At 37.6% G+C, this 21,581-nt stretch overlaps 2 protein-coding genes and 1 long non-coding RNA gene across 3 annotated transcripts; 1 reads left to right on the top strand and 2 right to left on the bottom strand.

The window, feature by feature from the left end:
- Window positions 1-275: 275 nt before the first annotated feature.
- On the bottom strand, window positions 276-4,680 carry LOC147557660 (uncharacterized). The gene is made up of 5 exons (XM_086658730.1): window positions 2,791-4,680; window positions 2,615-2,672; window positions 2,305-2,388; window positions 1,924-2,059; window positions 276-1,394 (listed from the first exon to the last, which is right to left on the bottom strand). Exons 1-5 carry the CDS (start codon window positions 3,527-3,529, stop codon window positions 1,107-1,109), a joined length of 1,305 nt encoding a protein of 434 aa, XP_086514856.1. The 5' UTR covers window positions 3,530-4,680; the 3' UTR covers window positions 276-1,106.
- LOC147557659 (uncharacterized) lies at window positions 4,663-6,441 on the top strand. Its single transcript, XR_015234125.1, has 2 exons — window positions 4,663-4,767; window positions 4,975-6,441. It is a non-coding gene; the product is annotated as an uncharacterized LOC147557659 (long non-coding RNA).
- A 5,216-nt stretch (window positions 6,442-11,657) lies between these two features.
- LOC147557658 (uncharacterized) lies at window positions 11,658-12,143 on the bottom strand. Its single transcript, XM_086658912.1, has one exon. The coding sequence runs from the start codon at window positions 12,141-12,143 to the stop codon at window positions 11,658-11,660; it is 486 nt and encodes a 161-aa protein (XP_086515038.1).
- Between the last annotated feature and the right edge of the window lie 9,438 nt (window positions 12,144-21,581).

Here is a 21,581-nt window from a genome sequence, read left to right as displayed (position 1 = left end):
TAACCTACTTTACGTCTATCTCAATTCTGTCCGATTGAACATTTACTGGCGCGCAATAACCTTGTCGATCCCTTTAAGAAGTAGGGAAAATGCTACTTACAAAGACAGAGGTATGAAATCAATTAATAGTTCCTATTATCTTTTGATTTAAAACTTATTTTTATATAAATTCTTAGTCAAAGTTCACAAGTTTTCTGAGAAACATACTGATAAAGAGGAAGGAGAGAGAGAAGGTAGTAATTAAGTAAGCAAGAATAGTAATAGTACACCACACATTTCACAAATCACATGCATGAGTGATTTTATAAAGCAATATTACAAGTCACTCAAATTCACACACACAACACACTTCATGATACACAATTACATCATCATATTGTTACAAATGTCAGAGAAAAGTAGAAAAAAACAACTCTTTATCTCTTAGCAAAAGCAAGAAAACTACTGGTCCAAGCACTACTAGTAAAGAACCCCCTTACAAACAAGGGTAGATAGAAAGAAAGAGTTTTTTTTTTTTTTTTGTTAAAGGTAGAAAGAAAGAGTTAGAGAGAGAAGATGTATGGTCCACTCTGGTCCTAGCACCACTATCACCCCTCTCTCTCTCTCTTCTAATGGTGGGCTTTAGTATTATTGAAGACATATCCACAGCCTGTTAAAAGAGTAGCCAAATAATGAAAGAGTTGTGGTGGCCATCACATGGAATATTGAAAGCTTACCCTCTGACATTAAACACATGACTTGTCTGTCATTGCACATGCACTATGTCTCCTCCTTCCCCTCCCTCTCCCTCTCTCTTCCAAACTTCTCTCTCTTCTAAATTATAGTAACTTTGATCTATCAATCTCATACCCATTAGTTACTGTCTTCCAAAAATCTCACAGCAATCTCACAAAAACCATTCTATCTGTTTTTTTTTTTTCAGTCTTTTTCTTGAATAATAATATACACAAAACAAATTAAACTATCATCATCAAAGGGTAACTAAGATATAGTTAGAAAATCATCTAAGTATTCATTATTTTTTAGTCTTGCTCTCTTGCCTCAAATTAACTCTCTTTTTTCATTTCCTTTTGGGTGTTGGTTACTTGCCCTCATTCTCCTTGTTATTATAGAGCAGGGGTTACTGGAGGACGGTGAGACGCCAATGAAACGCATTGATCGTGTCGTGGACAAGTTATCAAATGATCATTGGTAAGACCTGCAGCTTGCATGAATGAGTGCATCACGGTGGGTCCGACGTATCGGAATCCTCTCCTAACCATGTCTTTGCTTATCGTTTCGGATTTTGATGTCTTCACGGGGATCTTATGGGATGACTTGTATTGAGTGGAAATGGGTTTGTTATTCACAAATGCCCACAAATACTTGCCGAATGAACCGAATTCCCTTTGAATCTGCATTTTCACATAAGTAATTAGTTACAAATGGAGGAAATAATTAACATCCCCACATATATAAACCCTTACGACAAAGGAAAAGTAATAGTACGTCATTACGAGAACAAAATTACTGATTTTTATGTCTGATTCGTCTAAATAGTTATCTCATAATTTATATCTTAAACAAATACAAAATTAAGAACCACAAGTTACATCATTACAACCTCACCCAATATGCCATTATCTCTTCTTTTTAAATCATCAAAAATTTAGTAGTAAGAAATTCTACCAGAACTCACTTTTTTACTTTTAACAAAAAAATATCAATTTCATCAAAAAAAAAAACAAAAAAATATCAAAAACTTACTTTTCATAGTCATCTCTGAATTTCAATACAAAAGCAATAAATTTCATAATAATTTAATAGGTTGCACTAAAATCAATGGAGTTTAAGGAATAAAAGAGCTAAGAATGACAGATAGATTTGACCTTTTTGACTAATACTTAGTTTTGTTAATTAGTAAATTAAGTATTTGTAAATTACCTCAAGAATTCTATTAGAATTATCAACAGCTCCTCTAATTCTGCTCAATTCTATGCCATAATCTGCACTAATTGATGTTATCTGTCTCTCATTGAAATTAGCAACAATTTCTGGATCAAACCCTGAAAATGCATCCCTGCAAATACATATATAATAAGAGATTTATTTTTAGTTAATAGTCCCTCAAACATTTTCTTCTAACCTGTTTGTAATTTGATTATTAAATTGTCAAGAAAATTGAAGATATTATTAGCTACACTAGCTAGTATTTGTGACTGTCCTGGAAAGTGAAACCCTAATACTAAAATTATTATTCTTTTTGCATTTTAGATTTCTTACTACTAATTTTGGATATTAACAAAGAAATTAAATTAAACCCACCTGAAATCTTGACGTTTCTTCAAGATTGAAGTCCAATCTGACCCAACTTGTGCACCACTGAAAACTAGCAATTCAAATAACAACCTGAACAAGTTCCACAAGTGTTAACACATGTGAAAAAGAGATTGAGGAAAGATGTTAGGGAACAAGAAAAACCAGACAGAAATCTTATGTGAATTTTCGTGATTCGTGCTTTTGATAATTTTGATCTACTAAACAGCGAATCACGGCAAGCCATATACGATTTCTGTCTAGAGTCTGCATAGTTTATCTTGTTCTCTAGCATTACTCGAGAGAGAGATTTACTCACTTGTCATCATGAACAGGAACTCCCCACTCTTCGTCATGGTAAGCAATATAGAGAGGATCTACGAAAACAAAAAAAAAACCATTAAATTTTATGAATTCTATAAATTTCTCTCTCAACTACCACATAACTAAAATACACAAAAAAGATCTTTATTTATAAGTAGTTGAGAATTATACCTGAATTAGCAGTAATAAAACTACACCTCTTCTCTCTAGGACTTGTAATATTATTATTTGAAGACCCATCAACCAGAGGAACAATGATATTGCTTTCAAATTTAGCCGACTTAGTCCTTCCATAATGAGCAATCTTCATCTTTCTTTGTGCTTGAATAAGTGTAACTTGTTCCCTTCTAGCTGCAGCTATACTACCCGGAGCTTCAACGATTAACGATGACTCGTAATTCAAAGAAGAAGGACTAAGTACTTCAAAACTAGTACTACTTGGTGGTGGTAGTGGTGAAGCAAGAACATTACTGCCACCATTCAAAGATTTCTTAGACTTTTTTCTCACTAAAGTTGGTGTAGATAATTTTGGTGTGGTTCTTGGGGTTAAGGCTTTTTCCGTACTCGAATTCAAGCCATTTGGATCATTTCCTCTCTTAATGGCAGGAAGTCTAGGTGACTTTGCAGATTTTGGAGAAATGGGTGGTGTAGTAGTACTAGAACTAGATGAAGGTTTAATTAATTTAGTACTAGTAGTAGTAGATGGAAGGGGTGGTGGTGGGGGTGGTGGTGGAGATGATTTTGGCGGTGACGGAGAAGATTTTGATGATATTTTCTTCAATGAGTTACGTCTGTCTAACGTAGCAACACGGGTAACTGGCTGAAGGACAGGCCGGCCATTGATTTGAGAACTCGGTGGTGCCGAGGGGACATCACTAGGTCTCCATGGCTTAGCCTTTGAGGTGCACATTGTTTGTGTGTATAAAATTATGTTAAGAAATGAAGATGATGAGGTGAGAAATGTAATGGTAGAGTTGAAGAGAGAAAGATGTAGAGAATGTGAATTGATAATGGGAATGATTGGAGAGGCTTGAGAGAGGGTTGGGAAGGTATTAGGGTTTTATTTATAGAAGGAGTGGTGGGGAAGAGAGAGAGGACAGGTAGAGGGGAAGTTGAGAAACAAAGTAACATGGAGAGGTTGGGGTCTGCCATACAATGAACTTTTATTTTATTGTATTCTTCTTGGTTAGGCATCACTTTTTTCCTTAGGAGAGCACGAGGGTGACGATGACGCCAACCATATCCGTTCTTTACCCTTTAACTTCCTTCCACACGCAATACACAGCCTTGTTCAATCTCATAAACTCTTTTTTTTTTTTGCATTAGACTATTAGGTCTATGGTAGTTCATCTATTTCAAGTTGGTCTTAATAGCTGTGTCATGGTGTAGGGGTGAGATTTTAGCCCGGGACCTGCCCACGCCTTCCTACGTCTATAGGGTCCGTGGGGGCCGGTGACCGAGCCGGTCAAAATCCGCCCGCCTGATAGATCTTAAGCGGACAAACTCATGCATAGGTGCCTATGCGGTGAACCGCTCGAGTCCGCCCGCTTAGGTTACATGACCGACCGTATCCGTCCATTTAGTGTTTATGGCCGCTAGGACATACCCCTCTCTAGTTTGAATCACTCTAAGCCTTTAGATTTCTAGGGTTATTATAGTCGTTAGATTTCGAGGGTTATCATTTATAACCCTCAAAATCAGAACAACTGACTATTTTCTTTACCCTCTTCCTCTTCCTCTTCTCTTCCTCTTTTCTTCGCCTCTTTCTGATTTGAATTCAATCCACCAAAATTTTGTTCACGCTTCATTGACAACCGACTTTCTTCTCTTTGTTCACCGGCGTGAAACCCTTCGTTCACTAACTCTTTGCTTGCTTGAAGCCCTCTTCAACCATCAAGGGTTCTCTCATTCTCTTTCGCGTCTTTTAGGGATGAGGGCTTGAGGATTGTTCTCTTTGAATGCAAGTAACTCGAGACTAACCCTAAGTCCCTCACCGATTTTTCTCTACCTGATTATGTGGTTTAGGTTCTTCGCGACTTCGTGTTATCTTACTTCTGTCTTGTTTAAAAATTTCTGGTTTCTCTGGTTATCGATTTTTGTTGGCGAAAGGTCAGAGCCCATGACCCCATCATCTCGAATAACCCCAGAGTAAGTTGTTATCTTTTGTATCTTTTCTTTATTTAGTTTATCTTGCTAGGGTTCTGTTATTGTTCTTGTATTTTTGTTATTGTTCCTTAATTTACTTATCTTGTTCTAGTTTATCTGTTCTTACTTCTATGATTTCTTAGTTAATTATCTTGTCCTTATTATTGTTTGGTTTTTCTAACTTATTTGTTCTTCACCTTTGCACGACAGGTTTCGACAGCCAAGGTCTTGCATCTGCAAGACACTAATGAGCTAACTATGTGCCAAGTCTTTCCTACTGTTATGAAGGGGGAGGCGAGGTCTTGGTATGATTCACTAGTGTCAGGCTCTATTAGGTGTTTCGAAGAGTTGTTCACAACCTTCTGCACATCTTTCTACAACAACAAGATGCTAGAGAAGAGTTGAGAAGATATTTCCAAGGCAGAGCAAAAATGTTAACGAACTACAAGCAGAGCTTCAGGACCGAGATGGCGCATGCGCCTCATCCGAACAACGACATAGCTAAAGCTGGAAAAAACGGTGTCAGATTCCAACCTCATCTTGGAGATCTCTAAAGAGAAGCCTCCCATTTTAGAAAAGCTGGTGAATACGGTGCATACTATAACTGTGGTGGAAGTAAGATTTCATAATTGTGGTGACTAAGGTGCATACCTAAAGAACGGAAGATAAAGTTGATTACTCGGGTGTCTCAATTAAAGGAGTTGCACTAGTGGAGCTTTAGACCTTCGGGAAAAGGCGACCAAATTAGTCTGAGGGATAATGAGGATTAAGGTAACTCTAACTTTACTAGTTCATTATTAGTTTTGGGATGAGATCCGGGCAACCTAGGGTTAAATATTTGATATTTGAGATCCCGCTTAAAACATGAGGTGACACCATAACCTAATCGCTTCCCGGGAATCTTCTTGAAAATCGTCGTAATCTTTCGAGATAATGTCCCTCTATGCCCCGATGAGGAGATCAGGGAAGGGGCCGGGGGGGATACCTACAGAGACACTCTGATGCTCAAGTCAGTTCAGTATTGCAAGTTGAAAGTCAAAGGAATCGAAGGGTAAGGATCAATTCCCTTTTCAGGGTAAACCTGTGTTGCTTATATATGCTTGGATGGAAACGGTAAAAACAGGCTTAAAGAAATCGTAGGGTCTTGAATATAATGCTTCCGATTGTAGCAGATACTATTCTCGGAATAAGGCAGGGGGATATCAAGCGCTAGCCTCTCGCATAACCGACATTTCTTTCCGGCAGAGCAAAGCTCAAGGTGTCGAGCATACTTTTGACCTTCCATGGTCTCAGGTTACATAGCTTGTCTGGAATTCACCCTTCTGCTAGTCTTTAACACTCGACATGAACTTAAGGTGCCTAGGGGACTCGTGCCGACCTCCAATGTCTGGCCTCACATGATAAAGCTATTTTTGGTCCACTTTTCTGCTGGTTGAATCGAGGCCAGGCATATGCATATTCGGGATCCAACATGTGCCGCCTAAGTCAACTAGTTGACTTTTTTGTCTGGTCAAAACTGACCAATATTTGACTAACCAATTTCGAACAAACTTGATCTTAATCCTCATTGAGGTATCAGATGAGTCAATTGATGAAATGGATTATTGATGTATCCCATTTTATATGCATTTTGGTTATATATATATATACACAAATAGATTCATGTTGGACTGGTCATGATTAATGAATATTTACGACTATCTATACAATAAATCAGAAGGGAAAACGTTGACTGGGACAAACATCCTTTTTTAATAAAGGATATTGTCTAGAAGTCCTTCTCAAAATTTAAAATATAATCCTTCGTAGAGATAAAGTTATCTATTTAAAAAACAATAATCATTTCATTCTTAGAAATAAAATAACTAATTTAAGAAATAAAGAAACAAAATAAATTTCAAGGGTTAAAAAATGAAATTGAAATCTCTTGAAATCTCTCTCTCTCTCTCTCTCTCAATAAAATAATAACTAATTTAAGAGAAAAGAAACAAAAAAATAATACAAAAAAATAATAACTAATAAAAATCTCTCTCTCAATAAAATATAACAATAAATTTCGTAACATTTGATTTAAAAAATGCAAGACTTTTTGTTACGGATAATTCCATCACTAATAGACGTTCAAGGACCATATTTGTTTTCAATACGAGTTACGTGAAAAATCCATAGCAAATACGTTTAACTAGTATTTACTGATGAAAGGCGTAGCAGAAAGTTCCTAGCTAAAACCTATTGTAACGACACTATCAGTTACGAGATCAAGGACGTAGCAAAATGTCTATTGTTACGAAATATGAGTAACTGCTACGGCTGATGCTCGTAACTAAAGACCGTCTGTTTTGTAGTGCAAATCTTAGTTAGTAGGTTATTCAATCGTTTATTCTGCTTAACTTACCCCATCAGTAATTAGATATTCTGTTTTGGGGATATTCCAAGTTTGTTCAACATGTGGAGATGGGAATTTGGGTATGTAACTTTGTTTGAGTCTAATTGGTTACAGCATCTTACAATTTTTTAGTCTTTCAGTGTTATCCTTTTTTTGTTCCAAAAGGTTCCATAGTCATTTATATGATGGTGGAGATTTAAGGTTGATTGCTTATGTTGCTTGTTGCTTCATTTTTGTGATCTGGTCGACTAGTGTTTGTTCTTACAGTTAAGTTTACTTCATGTGTTAATGAACATCGAGAATTAGTTTCTAATGCTTGTTGCTTGATTTTTGTGATATGTTCGATAAGGGTTTGTGGTCGCCTAATTTCAGATATAGAAGTAAATGAAGAAGGTGGTGGTGGAGAATAGAGGGATAGAAAGTCCGTAAAGGAAAGAGAGAGCGAGTGAGAAAAAATTTGCAAATTAATGAGAGAAAAATAAATTGAATAGGAAGAATTAGAAAAATAAGAAAGGAACAAAAAGTACATATAAAAATTATCTTAGTATGACAGTTATTGATGGGTTGTTTAAAGTCACAAGATACCTATTTCGCTACATTACCACATCATACGAAACCTCGCAGAACTTTATACAATTTGTGAAAATGCTTGCAATCGGCCAAATCTTGTGAACATTAGCATGTTACAACAATGACTGATTTGTAGTATAATACGGGCTTCGTTATAAGATAACTTCATGTTCCTTGGCATCATTCGACTTCGATGGAGAAAGCACAAAATACGTACAAACAATTGTTTTCTTCTTTTTGTGTCTCACATGTATAAAGAGAAGGTAATGTGAATGTATTAGCTAATGGTGGGTCAACTAAGAAATGATGTAGATTGTTGCGGAAACGTAAAAGTAATGGAATCAACCATTATAACAATGATAAAATACGTAAATAAACTGATAAAGTAAAGAACAAAACGATAAACCTAAGAGCATCTCCAATGCAAAACTCAAAAAAATCTCTATTCATCCTATTTGTCAAGTTCCAATTGAGATTCTCACTTCTAGGTGTCGAAAATAGAGATCCTCAATTCTTGTATGTCTCCAATGCAACACTCTAAACTCTTTTATTTTAGTTATGTGTCATGGTAATTTTTGTAAAAAAATAATTAGTTATTTTAGAAATATACGAAGACTTGATTCCTATTGGTTGAAATCTAAATATTGATGAGTTGGACAATTAGAGATATCTCAAGAGGACACTCTATTTTCAGAGTGTCCTCTTGAGATATCTCTATTCCACTCTCGACACATCATCTTTGAGATCGTAGTTGAGTTTTCTATTGGAGATGATTTTTTAAGAAAAAACTCAGAAAATCCTATGTGGCACTCAGAGTTTCTAAGATTGAGTTTTGCATTGGAGATGCTCTAATTACCAATAAACTCGATTGATAATATTCTCTGATCTGAATAACAAGGACAGACGTGACTTCCTTTCATAAGAACTTAGACACTTCTAGATAGACTCAAACTAGGATTCCTAAATATCAAAGATACTCAAACATAGAAAGTTCTAAACCTAGACTTAGTAGGAAATACTAAAACATGAAAACTTCCAAACTCTAACCCTAATGGACTCGGCCGTGAGGCCTTCTAACTAGTTCGGCCGCGAGGCCCAATTGCTTGGCCATGAGGCCCATCTTCATGGTCTCCATCAGGAAACTACAAGGAGAATGAACTTCGAAATACAACTTTTATATTTGTAGATCCTAATACATTATTGGTATATTTAGATGAAGGGATAGTCGCATTTGTTAGAATTTCAGTTTCTTTGGTTTGTTTGGCCAATTGAAATCATAAAAATCTCCCTCGTCAAAATAGAGGATAATATTTTGATGCCTTGAGGGGAGTTACCAAAAAATGAACATCTTCTTAGGCATTATATGAACATAATAAATTTGTGGAAGTGATCTATCTTCTATTGGATTCCTAATCTTGGAGAGCCGGGCCCTATTCTTATAAAGATGGATGAGCTCAACATATAGGTTGGCCAGTTGTCTGAGTTTATGCTGGGATCTCTGTCAATTGAGGTTGATCGAATTTAAGACTAAGGACATCCGGGACTACATGCTGCTGATGAAGACAAGGAAACCCTAACTTTGTAGGCTCATGAGCTTGTTAAAAAGTGCCTACGTGCGTACACTATAGCAGCCCAAGGCACCAGGGTAGGTCCACTTATTCTCCTCTCCTCTTGAACATGAAAGGACAATAATTTCAAAAAATTAATGTGAATTTTATTCAAGAAACGGCTAAAAGAACCAAACACGTTATTTATATAGAACAAAACAACGCCATTCTCGTTCTTGTGGTACCTCTTGATCGGGGCAGTCAGATTGTAATTAGGTTTCTAGGATGACACAAATACTAGGGCTTGTTTGGCTAACATATCTTACCGAATTATATCAAAACTACGCAAAACGGCATCTCACATATGTTATAGCTTCATTTGGGTCATGGACTAAGGGTAGCATGTTTTCGTTGTTTTGGCTTTGATCATGAATTGATTAATTGGACATCTCATTTTACAGGAGTTTGGTGTAGAGTTTGGAACTCTTGGGACGATCTCACCATTCCTGAGTTTCATCCGAACACCATGGTACAGTGAAAGATGATTCTTCACCAATCACCACCATTCTTTGAACTCAGCATAGATTCCAAGAAAGTGCTACTCAAGCATTTGCTTCAATCATGCTGTTTTTGTTTACCTAATAATAAGAAAGTTTCCGGGGAATAAAAGATCATAGGACCCCAAACACACCCTTCCTTTTATCTCACCAGCTGACTATTCTCACTGGGTTTATCATCTTCATCTCTTTTTCTCTCTCTTCTCTATCTCTCTCATCTCAATGTCTCCAGTGGCGAACAGGGGCGGCCCAAGTAGTTGGGTGGCCTAAAGCGAAGAAAATTTTGGGGCCCTATAAGAAATTGGGGAAGTTTTACAGACAATGCCCAAAATTGTTATATGCAATTTCGCTAAAGGCAATCCCTAGTTTAATTGAAGACAATGTGGGTTGAGGAGGCAATGCCTATTGGCAATCTAACAAAAAAAATGTTTAGTTAAAATCTAATATAACAATTAAAGAAAGTCGAAAGAGAAGAGGATATAATTTAGTAATTATTGTTTGTTAAGACTTAATTTTAAAAATAACAAAATCAACACTTATCTTCAACAATATGATGGGAATTATTGATGTATCAATGCCAAATGTAACGACATACGTAGATCGTAGTCGTCTTCCAAAAAAAAAAAACAATATGATGGGAATTTTTCTTTTTAAAAGGAGATAACATCATAACAGAATGAGTCTCAAGAAAAAAAATATATATCAAATATAATGAACTAAAAATGTAGGAAAGAAAAAAAGAAAATGAACAATTCATAAAAATAAAGAAGAAAAAGAGGGACCATTACCTCTAGGTAGTTTAGAGAAAGAAAAATAGACAATTGGATTGGTAGAAGCCACTAGAGAGGAGAGAGAACAAAAATATTACAGAGGGAAAAAAGATTCACAGACAATTAGGTTAGAGTATGTTTATATTTCTTTATGGTGGACCCCACGATTTTCATCACTAATCATACTTACTTCCAAAGTACTGAGGGAAGGGATTTTAGGGCCGTCATGCTTAAGAGTTTAAGAAGTCTTAATGGGTATTTGTTTTTTTTTTTTTCAAGGCACCCTCTTTTAATTAGTCTGAACTTGGGGCCCTTCCACAAGGTGAGGCCCAAAGCAGCCGCTTTGGCTGCTTTGGGCCTGGGCCGCCCCTGGTGGCGAAGCCAGAAACTTATACCAGTGGGGGCACTTCTTAGTCATAGTTCTTTAGAAAAATCGAATAATACTTACTCAAAAATATACATCAAGTGGTTCATTCAATCCAATACACATTTATATTTGAGCAGGATGAATCTACATCATTATAATTGTTATCAAATCATTGCACCACTCTCATCATAAGAGTAAGTTATCATTTGTCTATACATTTATTATTCAGTATCGTAGTTATTTAACAATGTTCATACTGTTTTCTTCGCAAAACAATGTTCATACTTGAAAGTAATGTTGGATCTATGATTTATAAATATGAAATACCTAGAGCAAGAACACTTTTATTTATATGATCATATCAACATAGTTGAAGTGCAAATTGAATTTAAAAGAAAGGCGACCGACACAAAAGAAATATTTCAGGCCTTGGTCTCCAAACCCATGGTGTATCGTTTTAAGTTAAGTTAAGAATTACAAAAGAAAAAAAATTGAGGCCCTTTCGTTTCGAAGTCGTGACCTAGTGTTACACTAGCTAGTTTTTTTATTTGAATTTGTCAGCGGGAATAAAAGACCCGAACCCGAACAAAGAGGACTAGAAAAAACTAGAGAAAAAACAATAATACATCAAAATATCAAGAGAGAAACAAATAAACGAATAAACAATAAAGAATAGAGCAAATATTGTCTTGCTAACTAGCTACGCCGAACTCTAATAACTCCTCTTTTATCGTCATCTACAATCTTCTGAAGGTCGGCAGGTAGATTATGTGGTAACATCTCTATATATCCCGATACTGGCTTCATTTTCGATAGGTAATCTGCTGCTTGGTTGATTTCTCGGTAAACATGTTGAATAGAGCATTCGTCCATTTGCCTCCATAACTCCCATATTTCTCGGACTACACGGATAAGTTGCCAGGGAGGCTTCTTCCCCTCATAAGACAAAATCGAAACAGCAAGGGAGGAGTCCGTAGCGATCTTAACTCGTCTTTTACCAAATTTTGCCGCTAGCTTTAATCCTAAGCAAATTCCCTGCATCTCATGCATGATTACCGACCTCCTCTCTGACCATGCTGCTGCTGCTATTATAGGGTCACCTCGTGAGGTTCTCAAGATCACACCATAACCACCTGAGACATCATCAAATGCCCCATCGGTATTGATTAGAGTCTGATCCATACTGGGGCCTACCCATTTACAAGTTTTCGATACTTGAATTGATAGTGGTACAGTCAGATTCCAACGTTCTAAGATCTGCTGAGCACCATCCAACCCATTCGGTTAACGTTTCCACGTCATTACCTTTGTTTTGATCTCGCTGATTATTTGCCTGAATAGGATTTGTTCTGTTTTTTTCTCTCTACGAAAGACTCGGTTATTGCGTTCGATCCAAATGTGATAGAAGAACCCGATAAATACCATGCTACCAAGTCGTCCTATAATAGAGTTGCCTTTGAAAGTGTTAACACACCATTCAATTTCGTCAGCCCAGCACTCTGTTGCATTTTTCCTAATACCCATTAACATTAGAAGATCTGTCCATACCTTAAGAGAATAAGAGCATTGAAAAAAAAGGTGTTCGTCGGACTCTTCAGCTACTTTACATAGTGGACATACCTCATCTATATCCAGCCCCCATGATTTTAACTTTACTTTGGTCTTTAACCCTCGTTTCATGGCGATCCAGGTTATAAAAGAATGTTTCGGTATCCCCTCCGGACACCAAACTAATTTTGACCAGGGAACTAGCTGTTTTTTTCGCCTTATAAAGTTGTATGTATCTCTAACCGTGTAGTCGCCCGTATTAGTTATCTTCCATACCACCGTATCCTTTTCAATCCCTCCCACCGCAACTTCATTCAGAGTATTAAAAACCTCCTCGAAAACATGCCCAATCTGGTCAGAGAACTCCCAACGACCCTCTACTAAGAAGTTCGATACCAAGGCGTCTTCTCTCATATTGTAAACGAATCGACCATTAGCTTTGAAGTAGTCGATAAGTGATCCTATAGGGTGCCAAACATCTCTCCAAAAAAATGTTTTAATGCCATCGTGTATCAAGTATTGAACCATACCTCTAGCCAGATCCCTACAACCAAGTATGCGTCTCCAACACCACGAACAACTAGTAGGGACTTTCATGGTCCAGAAACTCTTTTTCCGGATCAGATTCTTCGTTACCCATCGGACCCATAAAGTATTCTTCTCACTGATTAAGTCCCATATGTGTCTAAGATTCATTGCTAGATTCATAGTTTCTATATCTCGGATACCAAGCCCTCCTTCACATTTTGGTAAGCAGACATCAAACCATTTCACCACAGGCCTATTACTCCCCTCCTCGAGTCCTTTCCATAGGAATCTGTTGAATGTACGATTAATTTCTTTATAGACCCTCTTTGGGAGAACAAAAACCGAAGCCCAAAAAACTAGCATGCTGCCTAGAACCGTCCGGATCAACAGTAAACGACCTGCATAAGATAGGAATCGTACTTTCCAAGACTGTATTCGAGTCTGAATTTGATTTAATAACGGAAATCTTTGTAAGCTAGTCTGGATGCTAGTAGAGGTAGCCCCAGGTACCTGATCGGTAGGGTTCCTAGCTGGAACCCAAGTACTGCTCTAACCACCTCCTTCTGCTCCTCTGACATACCTGCGTAAAAGATTGAGCTCTTCCCCACATTTACTGCCAGACCTGTTCCTTTTAATAAATTGTTCACTACCTCTTTTAAGGCTTGAGCTGACCCTACATGTCCTCTCATAAAAACCATTAGGTCATCGGCGAAGCATAGGTGAGTTACTATCGGGTCTCTACATCGGGGATGCAATTTAAGGTTGCCACATTGATGTTGCTTGTTTATCAGGACAGAGAACACTTCCATCACCATGACGAATAAATAAGGCGAAAGTGGGCAGCCTTGTCGTAGCCCCTTCTTTCCCTCAAAATTCCCTTGCGAGCCACCGTTAACCATAATTGAGAAACGAGGAGTAGAAATACATTCTTCGATCGAACCAACAAATCTGTGTGGCAACCCGAACTTCTTGAGAATCTTAAAGAGAGCTAACCACCTGACTGTATCATATGCCTTCCGTAGATCTAATTTCACGGTGCACCTGTCAAGACCCTGGGCTTTACCGTAATCTCTGACAAGTTCATGAGCCAACATAATGTTATCTTGTATCAACCTTCCAGAGATGAATGCTGATTGATTTTCACTGACTAATGTAGATGCATACTTCTTTAGTCTGATTGCTAAAATCTTGGTAATACACTTATATATGACAATACAACATGAGATCGGTCTGAAATCATTCATTGTCGAAGGGTTAGATACTTTAGGAATTAAAGAGATTAAAGTAGAGTTTACCTCCCTTAGAAGTCTGCCAGATCTGAAGAAGCTTTGTATAGCTCGAGTGAAATCATCACCTACTATACGCCAAAGCGATTTAAAAAACATAGACGAAAAACCATCCGGACCTGGAGCTTTATCCGAACCAATAGATGAGAATGCTGCTAAAATTTCTTCTCGGGAAGGTATTCCATTGAGGTGCGATGCTGAATCAGGCTCAAGGATATTTGGAAACACAATTTCGGACAGTACATCATCTTCTTCTATATTCGGTGAATCAGTGCCAAGTAAACCTGTAAAGTATTCCACAAATTTAGTTGGTATAATCTCTACATTTGTAATCTCGGACCCATCTTTGTCGAAAATCTTTGTTATATTATTGCGGGCTCTTCTCTCCTTTACCGAACACTGGAAAAAAGTCGTGTTTTGGTCATCTAGATTTTGCCATTTGACTCGACTTTGCTGTTTTGCCATAGAGCAATCGGTCGTCATCTTCGTTACATAGTCATGGACTGTAATTCTCTCAATCCTGCGTAAATCTGGATTCAATGGGTCTGCAAAAAGTTTGTTCTGTCGCTCATGCATGATCTCTCTAGCCATCTCCACTTGACTGGTTCTATTAGTATATCTTGTTCCTTTCCATTGAATAATCCGGTTCTTCACAGCTTTTAGTTTCGAAATGAGCTGAAACATCGGACTGCCCTCCACTTGAATCAGCCAAGCTGAACTGACCATGTCTAGAAACCCCGGCTCCTCCAACCAGAAATTATAGAATTTAAAAGGTCGTCGTCCCGAAGATTTAAAAACCTCAAGCGATACTACCATAGGAGTATGGTCAGACCAGCCTGGTGCTAGGAACTCGGCTTGAACACCTGGAAATAGGTCTAATAGATTGACATTCATAAGAACTCTGTCAATTTTTGATAGTATATTCCGAGATCCCTCTTGTGAATTCGACCATGTAAAGTGAAACCCCGTGTACGGACAGTCCAAAAGATGGGCATTTTGAATACATTCATTGAAATCAGAATAGTTACTAGGTCGAACCGCATCACCTCCAATTTTATCCTCTGCGGAAAGAATAGAATTGTAATCTCCCATTAGTACCCACGGTTGGTTGTAGGTTATAGCCAATTCCTCAATGTCTGCCCATAAGAGAGACCGCCCTGCTGAAAAAGTTAGTCCATACACAATGGCCAACATGAAAGTTTTGTTGTTCCATTCAACTCTAGCAGTTATAAGTTGAGTCGAGTTATGTACCTGCTGAACCTTAACAATGTTCGGATCCCATGTGAGCCATATACGACCTCCACCCTCATTACTATAATTATCTAAGTAAGACCAAAAGGGATTTATACTATGTTGTATCCTACTGCAATTTCTTTGAAGTACTTTTGTTTCCACAATACCACACATGCTCAATTTTCTTACCCGAATTAGATTCCGTACCTCCATGATCTTCCTATCATCGTTAAACCCTCGCACATTCCAGCAGCCCACATTAACCATCTATAAACCTTGATGGTCTTCGGCCTTTTGATTTCCTCTCCTCGGTAGTCCGAACACCGAAAGAGTTACTTCTTGGAATTTTCAGATTCGCGTTTCTAGGGGATCTTGATACCCGAGGGGTAGCTCTAATAGTTCCATCATGAATGTTCTCCGGATTATGCTCTTCACCTGAATCACTCTCACTTGTAGTGTCCACCATTCTGTTAGTGATGTCCTGTTTGATGCTCGGTTTTTCCTTATAAGGTATCATTTTTGAAGTTTCAAAGTTCATCTTTCCCTCCAAGGTCATGGTCTGAACACATTGCCTCTTTGCTGAAGATTCAGTCGAGTGGTGGGATTCCCTATCCTTAGATCCCAGGGAATCATCAACACGCTTTGTAGGAGACTTTCCTTTCTTCCTAGTAACAACGGACCAGTCCCCTCGGTAATTCAGTTCTTCAGTGGAGTCAGCACCTAAGCCTGTTTGAGTTGTTTGTAGTGGTTCGGTGGTTGTTATTTGAAGTTCACTATTTTGTTTACTCGCTATCAAGTTAAGTTCAACAGGTTGTCGCCTAAGTAATTCTACCTCTCCAAACTTGGGTGGACCTTGGCTGGGCTCTCTGCTAGCCGCAACTTCTTGTGCCACTTGGACTGACCTGTTACCCCCGTCGATAACCATCTCTGTTCCCATGTCTCGATCCCCAACACCAGCAGTTGCATACGAAGAACCTGCATTCTGCTGTCCTGGTGTCTCTGAGGGATTTTCACAAATAGTTGATGTGCAATTTCTAGCATTATGCCCAAAGCCTTTACAAACAGCACATTTGGTTGGTTTCCAAAGATATTCAACTCTAATAAGAATTTCCTTTGTACCATTGATTCGTATAGGGATTGAAGAAGCTAATTCTTGATCTTTACTTACCTCAATGCACACCCTTGCATAGCTCAACCGTGATTGTGATTCTGTGTACTGGTCCATCGATAACAATTGCCCTAGAAAACTAGCAATGAGGGAGATTCCTTTCTTATTCCAGAGAATCAATGGCACATCATGGAGATTGACCCAAATTGGGATCGATTTCAATTCTGTTATCAATACATAATTTCCAAGGTCGCACTAAGAACAATCGATTTTTGATAAAAACTGGTGGACTCAGAAGAATCCTAGCTCTGTCTTCTTCAAGAGATAACTCAATAATATATGCCCCTTTCCCATGAATGGTCAATTTCAATTCTCCTTTAGGTTGCCAGATTCGAATTAAAGCATTGCGAACTATAGTGTAAGGAACCCTATCCCCCACAAAAGCTCCTACCAGCAGGGTCTCACACCTTCTCTGTTCCTCTTTGAAATTCTGGAGATCAACCTCCATGAACCTCTCACCAGCAGAAAACGATGGCTCTGTGTATTCATAAGTTTTCGGTGTTGATGAAGCATCCGATTTAAACAATGCCGCCCAGTTAGGTTTATCACCTTGCCCAATCCGAGTCGTGTTTGTATGGAGGGAGACTCCCCCCTCATCTGATTCCATGGCTGCTATTCGGCTTTTCTCTCTCTCTATCTCCCTCCTTCCTTGCTCTGTTACACTAGCTAGTGGGTTTACCTACGGACAAGATTTAATTATAGAAGGGTGCGCCAATGATATATCCATTGCTTGCAGTGTATCATAAAGGGCTTTGCCACAGGGGTTGTGGGGGCGCGTGCCCCCACGTGCCCCTATGTGGCGACGCCCCTGAATGTCTCTCTACCTTTTCATTTCTCTCTCTAAGTTCCGGCGAAGGAGAGACTCCTTTGTTGTTTACTTTAAATGAAAAAGTAAAAAAAAATTACGTTTCAGCTAGTTGTGGTAACAGAGAAAAGCTGAAAGTGGTAAACAATGTTTACAATCAAAATTATTGTCAATGTAAATTTGGCCAAGAAAACAGAACTGATCTTCTAGTGAAGATAATCTCTGGGGAACGATGATTCTTTTATTTCGATAATTAAAAAAAATCTATTGAAATTGGACTTTTTTTTTTTGTTGAACTATTGAAATTGGACTTGATTTACATATAAGGAAGAAATCACTTTTAAATATATAAATGTTAGCAACACCATATAATTACAAGAGAATCCATAAAATAAGAAACGAGTGTATTTTTTTTTAGATAACATATCTTTTTGAATGACTAAGATTACACTTTTCAAAGTTATCGTGTAGGTACATATTATACTCTCTTACTATACGTTTTACAAGTTTGTTATGAATTTTCAAAATTAGATTCAATACTGTTGAGTTCTAAAACAGTTTAGGTATTTACTCCATTATTTGATTCCTATACCATATAATATAAGTCATGGTTTGTTATGTAATAATAAATAGATAACCAAAATAAAAAGTACATTTGAGCTCCATTTTTTTTTTTTATGAAAAAGTAAACATAAACAAGGAACAAAACAAACTAATTAAGCTACATTAGTAATAAAAGACGGAGTTGCATTCCATATCTTCTTTTGACGATTGATTCTACCTCATTTTGCCAGCTTGTCAGCTTTCACATTACATTCTCTGGGAGTGTAGGTGAAGATCATTTCTGTGAAGTGTTCACGGAGCTCCATTGTCGATGAGATGATACGTTTCGATTGCCAAAGCAGTCCATCACTCTGGTTGTTTGCAAAATTTATGAGATTTAGATTATCACTTTCGATATGGATGAATTTGATTTGAAGTTGTATTGCCCACATTATACCTGAAGTGGAAGGCTAGGCTCTCACATTCTTCTGCGTTTTGTCCACGAACTGTATCTGCTGCTGCTATAACAAAGTTAGCATGCTCATCATGTATAATACAACCTATTCCAGCTGGTTCCGTAAGTTTCATGAAAGACGCATCTATGTTAATCTTGAGAAATGGTGTCGATGGAGGTCTCCATTGGTGTTGTTTTGGTTGTTTCCTGCATTTTTTTGTTAGCATAGATTCAATCTTTAATGGCGAGGTGGAAGTTTGTTCAATCCTTTCAATGATCTGGACAGGAGTTTGCTTAATGGTTTGAAAGCTATTTTCGCATCTAGCTTTCCAAATAAACCACATAATTTTAGCATATAGACTCATTTAATCCTCATCTAATAGTTTCCATTGTTGAATCCACTGAGCAACAGTATTCAAGTTATCTGAACGTATATGAAAGTGAAACCAAATGGCCTTTGCATAGTCACAGTGCAACATCACATGTCTAAAGATTCCTCCTCATTGCAATTAAGACAATTATAAATATTACTAATAAATTTACCTATTTTTCCTCTCACAGGTAAGCTGTTAGTGCAACATTTCCAAAGGAATAGTTTGATTCGCGAAATCCCGTTTATATTCCAAATGAAGAACCAGTCTGTAGTTTCCTGCCGTGGTTGACTACTACCATTTCTTAAGTAGTTATACATCGACTTTATGGAGAATTTACCTGATTTGGTTAAAGACCATATTGCTGCGTCATCTTTGTCTGCTTGTAGTTGTATACTTAAAATTGTGTTACCTGTATCATTGTCAAAACAGCTCCATTTTATACTCATCTTGAAAATAAGCATCTGGATCCAATTCTAGTGGAGTGGTTCCAGAACCAACACTGGATGATTGGCTACCCATTACAATTTGGTGCCAACAGATGCCCTTCAAACCCTCTTAATTAAGATGCTTGTTCTAGTCAACCCTAGCTGGAGTGGGGGATAAGGAAGGTTATAAGAAGAAGATAGAGCAAAGAAATTCAATGATTGATATATTCTTCTCTTTTTAGCTGGCACCAAGAATCTCTCACTTTCTCCCCTTATGTGATTTTTCTTTTAGCATAAGGAACAGATAAAAAGGATAGTGAGACAGATATTGAAGCTACTAATTCCCAAATCTTTTTGGAGTTTAAACTTACTTTTTTGGGGTTTAAAGGGGTTAATTGCTAATCATGTTCCCACAAACACAAATTTATTTTGGATTGATAAAAGTGCTTTAGCCCACAAACACAAATTTATTTTGGATTGATAAAAGTGCTTTAGGTTTGTATAAGATCACTCTATAACCCTATTTGACACTAGGCTTGTTTTAGCTACCCTTCACAATAGATTAATCCAGTTAACATTATTCCTGGATTATTCCGAAAAACAAAGTACTAAACCTGAGGAGAGAAATCCACCGTCACTTTTTACAATTTCGAATTTCTAAATTCAATAATCATATATTTATGCAAATGCGAAGAGTTATCGTGCGAAATTATAGATCGAACCATGTATAAAAGGAAGTTTAGGATAATTTTATTTTGGACCAAAAAGTAACGAGTTCACTGCATTGTTGCGATTGTGTTGGACATTTTGGAAAGCTAATCTGTCGAGGCAAACTTGAGTCAACCAAAGGAATTATACAAAATACTTATGTGGAAGTTTTAAAGGCGCTGTAAGTGCACCTCTCTTAACGTAAATTTGAAAGAAAATTTGCGAAGGAAGATGGCACCCTAAACACTTAGGGGGCGCTTATAAAACTCTCCATATTTGAATAATGTGGAGAGAGAGAGAGAGAGAGACAGAGGAAGGGTAGTTGTTGTGAAGTTGGTAGAATCCAATTATTTATTTATTAAACAATACTGGATAAAAAAAGGGGTAAGATTTTTCTTTATTTTTGATGAAGGAAAAAAAAAGGGGGTAACATTGAGATGCGAATCACATCCTTTCATATTTAAAGGGTAACATGCAAAGAATCCCTTAGAACCTTTTGTCCAAGGCACCCTCCTACCAGAATTTAGTCTAAACTTTAAGAAAAGATCTATCAATACTTAATTTTCCAGCCGTGACGTTATGCTCGGGTTGTCTCCGAGCTGAATCCTGCCCCGGCTAACATTGCCGTTTTTTCCCCCTTCATTTTCAGCTCCGGGTAGCAGTTTTTGTAATTTATGATAACATCAAAAGAATAAAATTACGCCTCCTTTCTTTACCCCACCCACGGTCGACCCCGAGGGGCAAGCGAGGAAAGTCTCGCTTCGGGCCTTAAGGGCAAGGGGCCTCACAGAAAGGACACAAATAGAGAGTTAAAGGGGCTGCAATTTTTTGTATCTTTATTAACAAATGAATAAAATAACAAGGAACCTAGATCTCTCATAAAAAAAAACAAGGAACCTAGATTAGCTCAATTGGTAGAAAACATGTTATGGAGTTCAACCAACCCAAGTTTGATCTCCAGTATTAGCATTTTTTTCTTATTAAATTGTATTCTTTTTACCACTTTTGTTGACACTTCTATCACCACCACCACTACTAAACCTCCACATTGTACCTCCACTACCACAATAACTAAATCTCTACCACTGTAGCTCCACCACCACCACCATCACAACCACGACCACCACCATTACTAAAGCTCAACACCACAACTACCACCATTATATAACCTCCAGCGCCACGACCACACTACAACCAACATAATCACCATAAACACCAAATAAAGAAGGTTGAAACTTATTGAGCTATTTTCTTGGAGAATCATTTTCTGATATATATACTTTTTTCGGTTTTAAAAAATACTAAACAAAACACTGACTCGTCGAATTCCGAACTCGCTAGACCACTTAATTGTGAGGTCGTCCGTGACAGACGAGGGCTCTCTCCAAACCCATGTTGATTTTCGAGTAACTCAACCTGATCATTTGATTCAGAGTGTAAGTTATGAACACAAGTTTCATGTTTAAACCTCGCATTATGTGCAAACAAGACATAGAAACTTTCGATATACAAACGCGTGTAGGCCACATTCTGAAAACTCGCTTCGAG

This window comes from Eschscholzia californica, unplaced genomic scaffold (genome assembly GCF_041429995.1).
Source record: "Eschscholzia californica isolate CP2 unplaced genomic scaffold, dmEscCali1.0.p SCAF_2, whole genome shotgun sequence".
Lineage (NCBI taxonomy): Eukaryota > Viridiplantae > Streptophyta > Magnoliopsida > Ranunculales > Papaveraceae > Eschscholzia > Eschscholzia californica.
Note: the sequence above shows the minus strand (reverse complement) of the source record. Positions and strands in the feature narration are given on the sequence as shown.

Bases quoted from the DNA above. Each gene is read 5' to 3' on its own strand.
- LOC147557660 (XM_086658730.1), bottom strand. From the start codon at position 3,529: ATGTGCACCTCAAAGGCTAAGCCATGGAGACCTAGTGATGTCCCCTCG. The intron at 2,389-2,614 runs GTGAGTAAATCT...GAACTTGTTCAG, and splicing joins GTTCCTGTTCATGATGACAA to GTTGTTATTTGAATTGCTAG. The intron at 2,060-2,304 runs GTGGGTTTAATT...ATGTATTTGCAG, and splicing joins AAGAAACGTCAAGATTTCAG to GGATGCATTTTCAGGGTTTG.
- LOC147557658 (XM_086658912.1), bottom strand. From the start codon at position 12,143: ATGGATCAGACTCTAATCAATACCGATGGGGCATTTGATGATGTCTCA.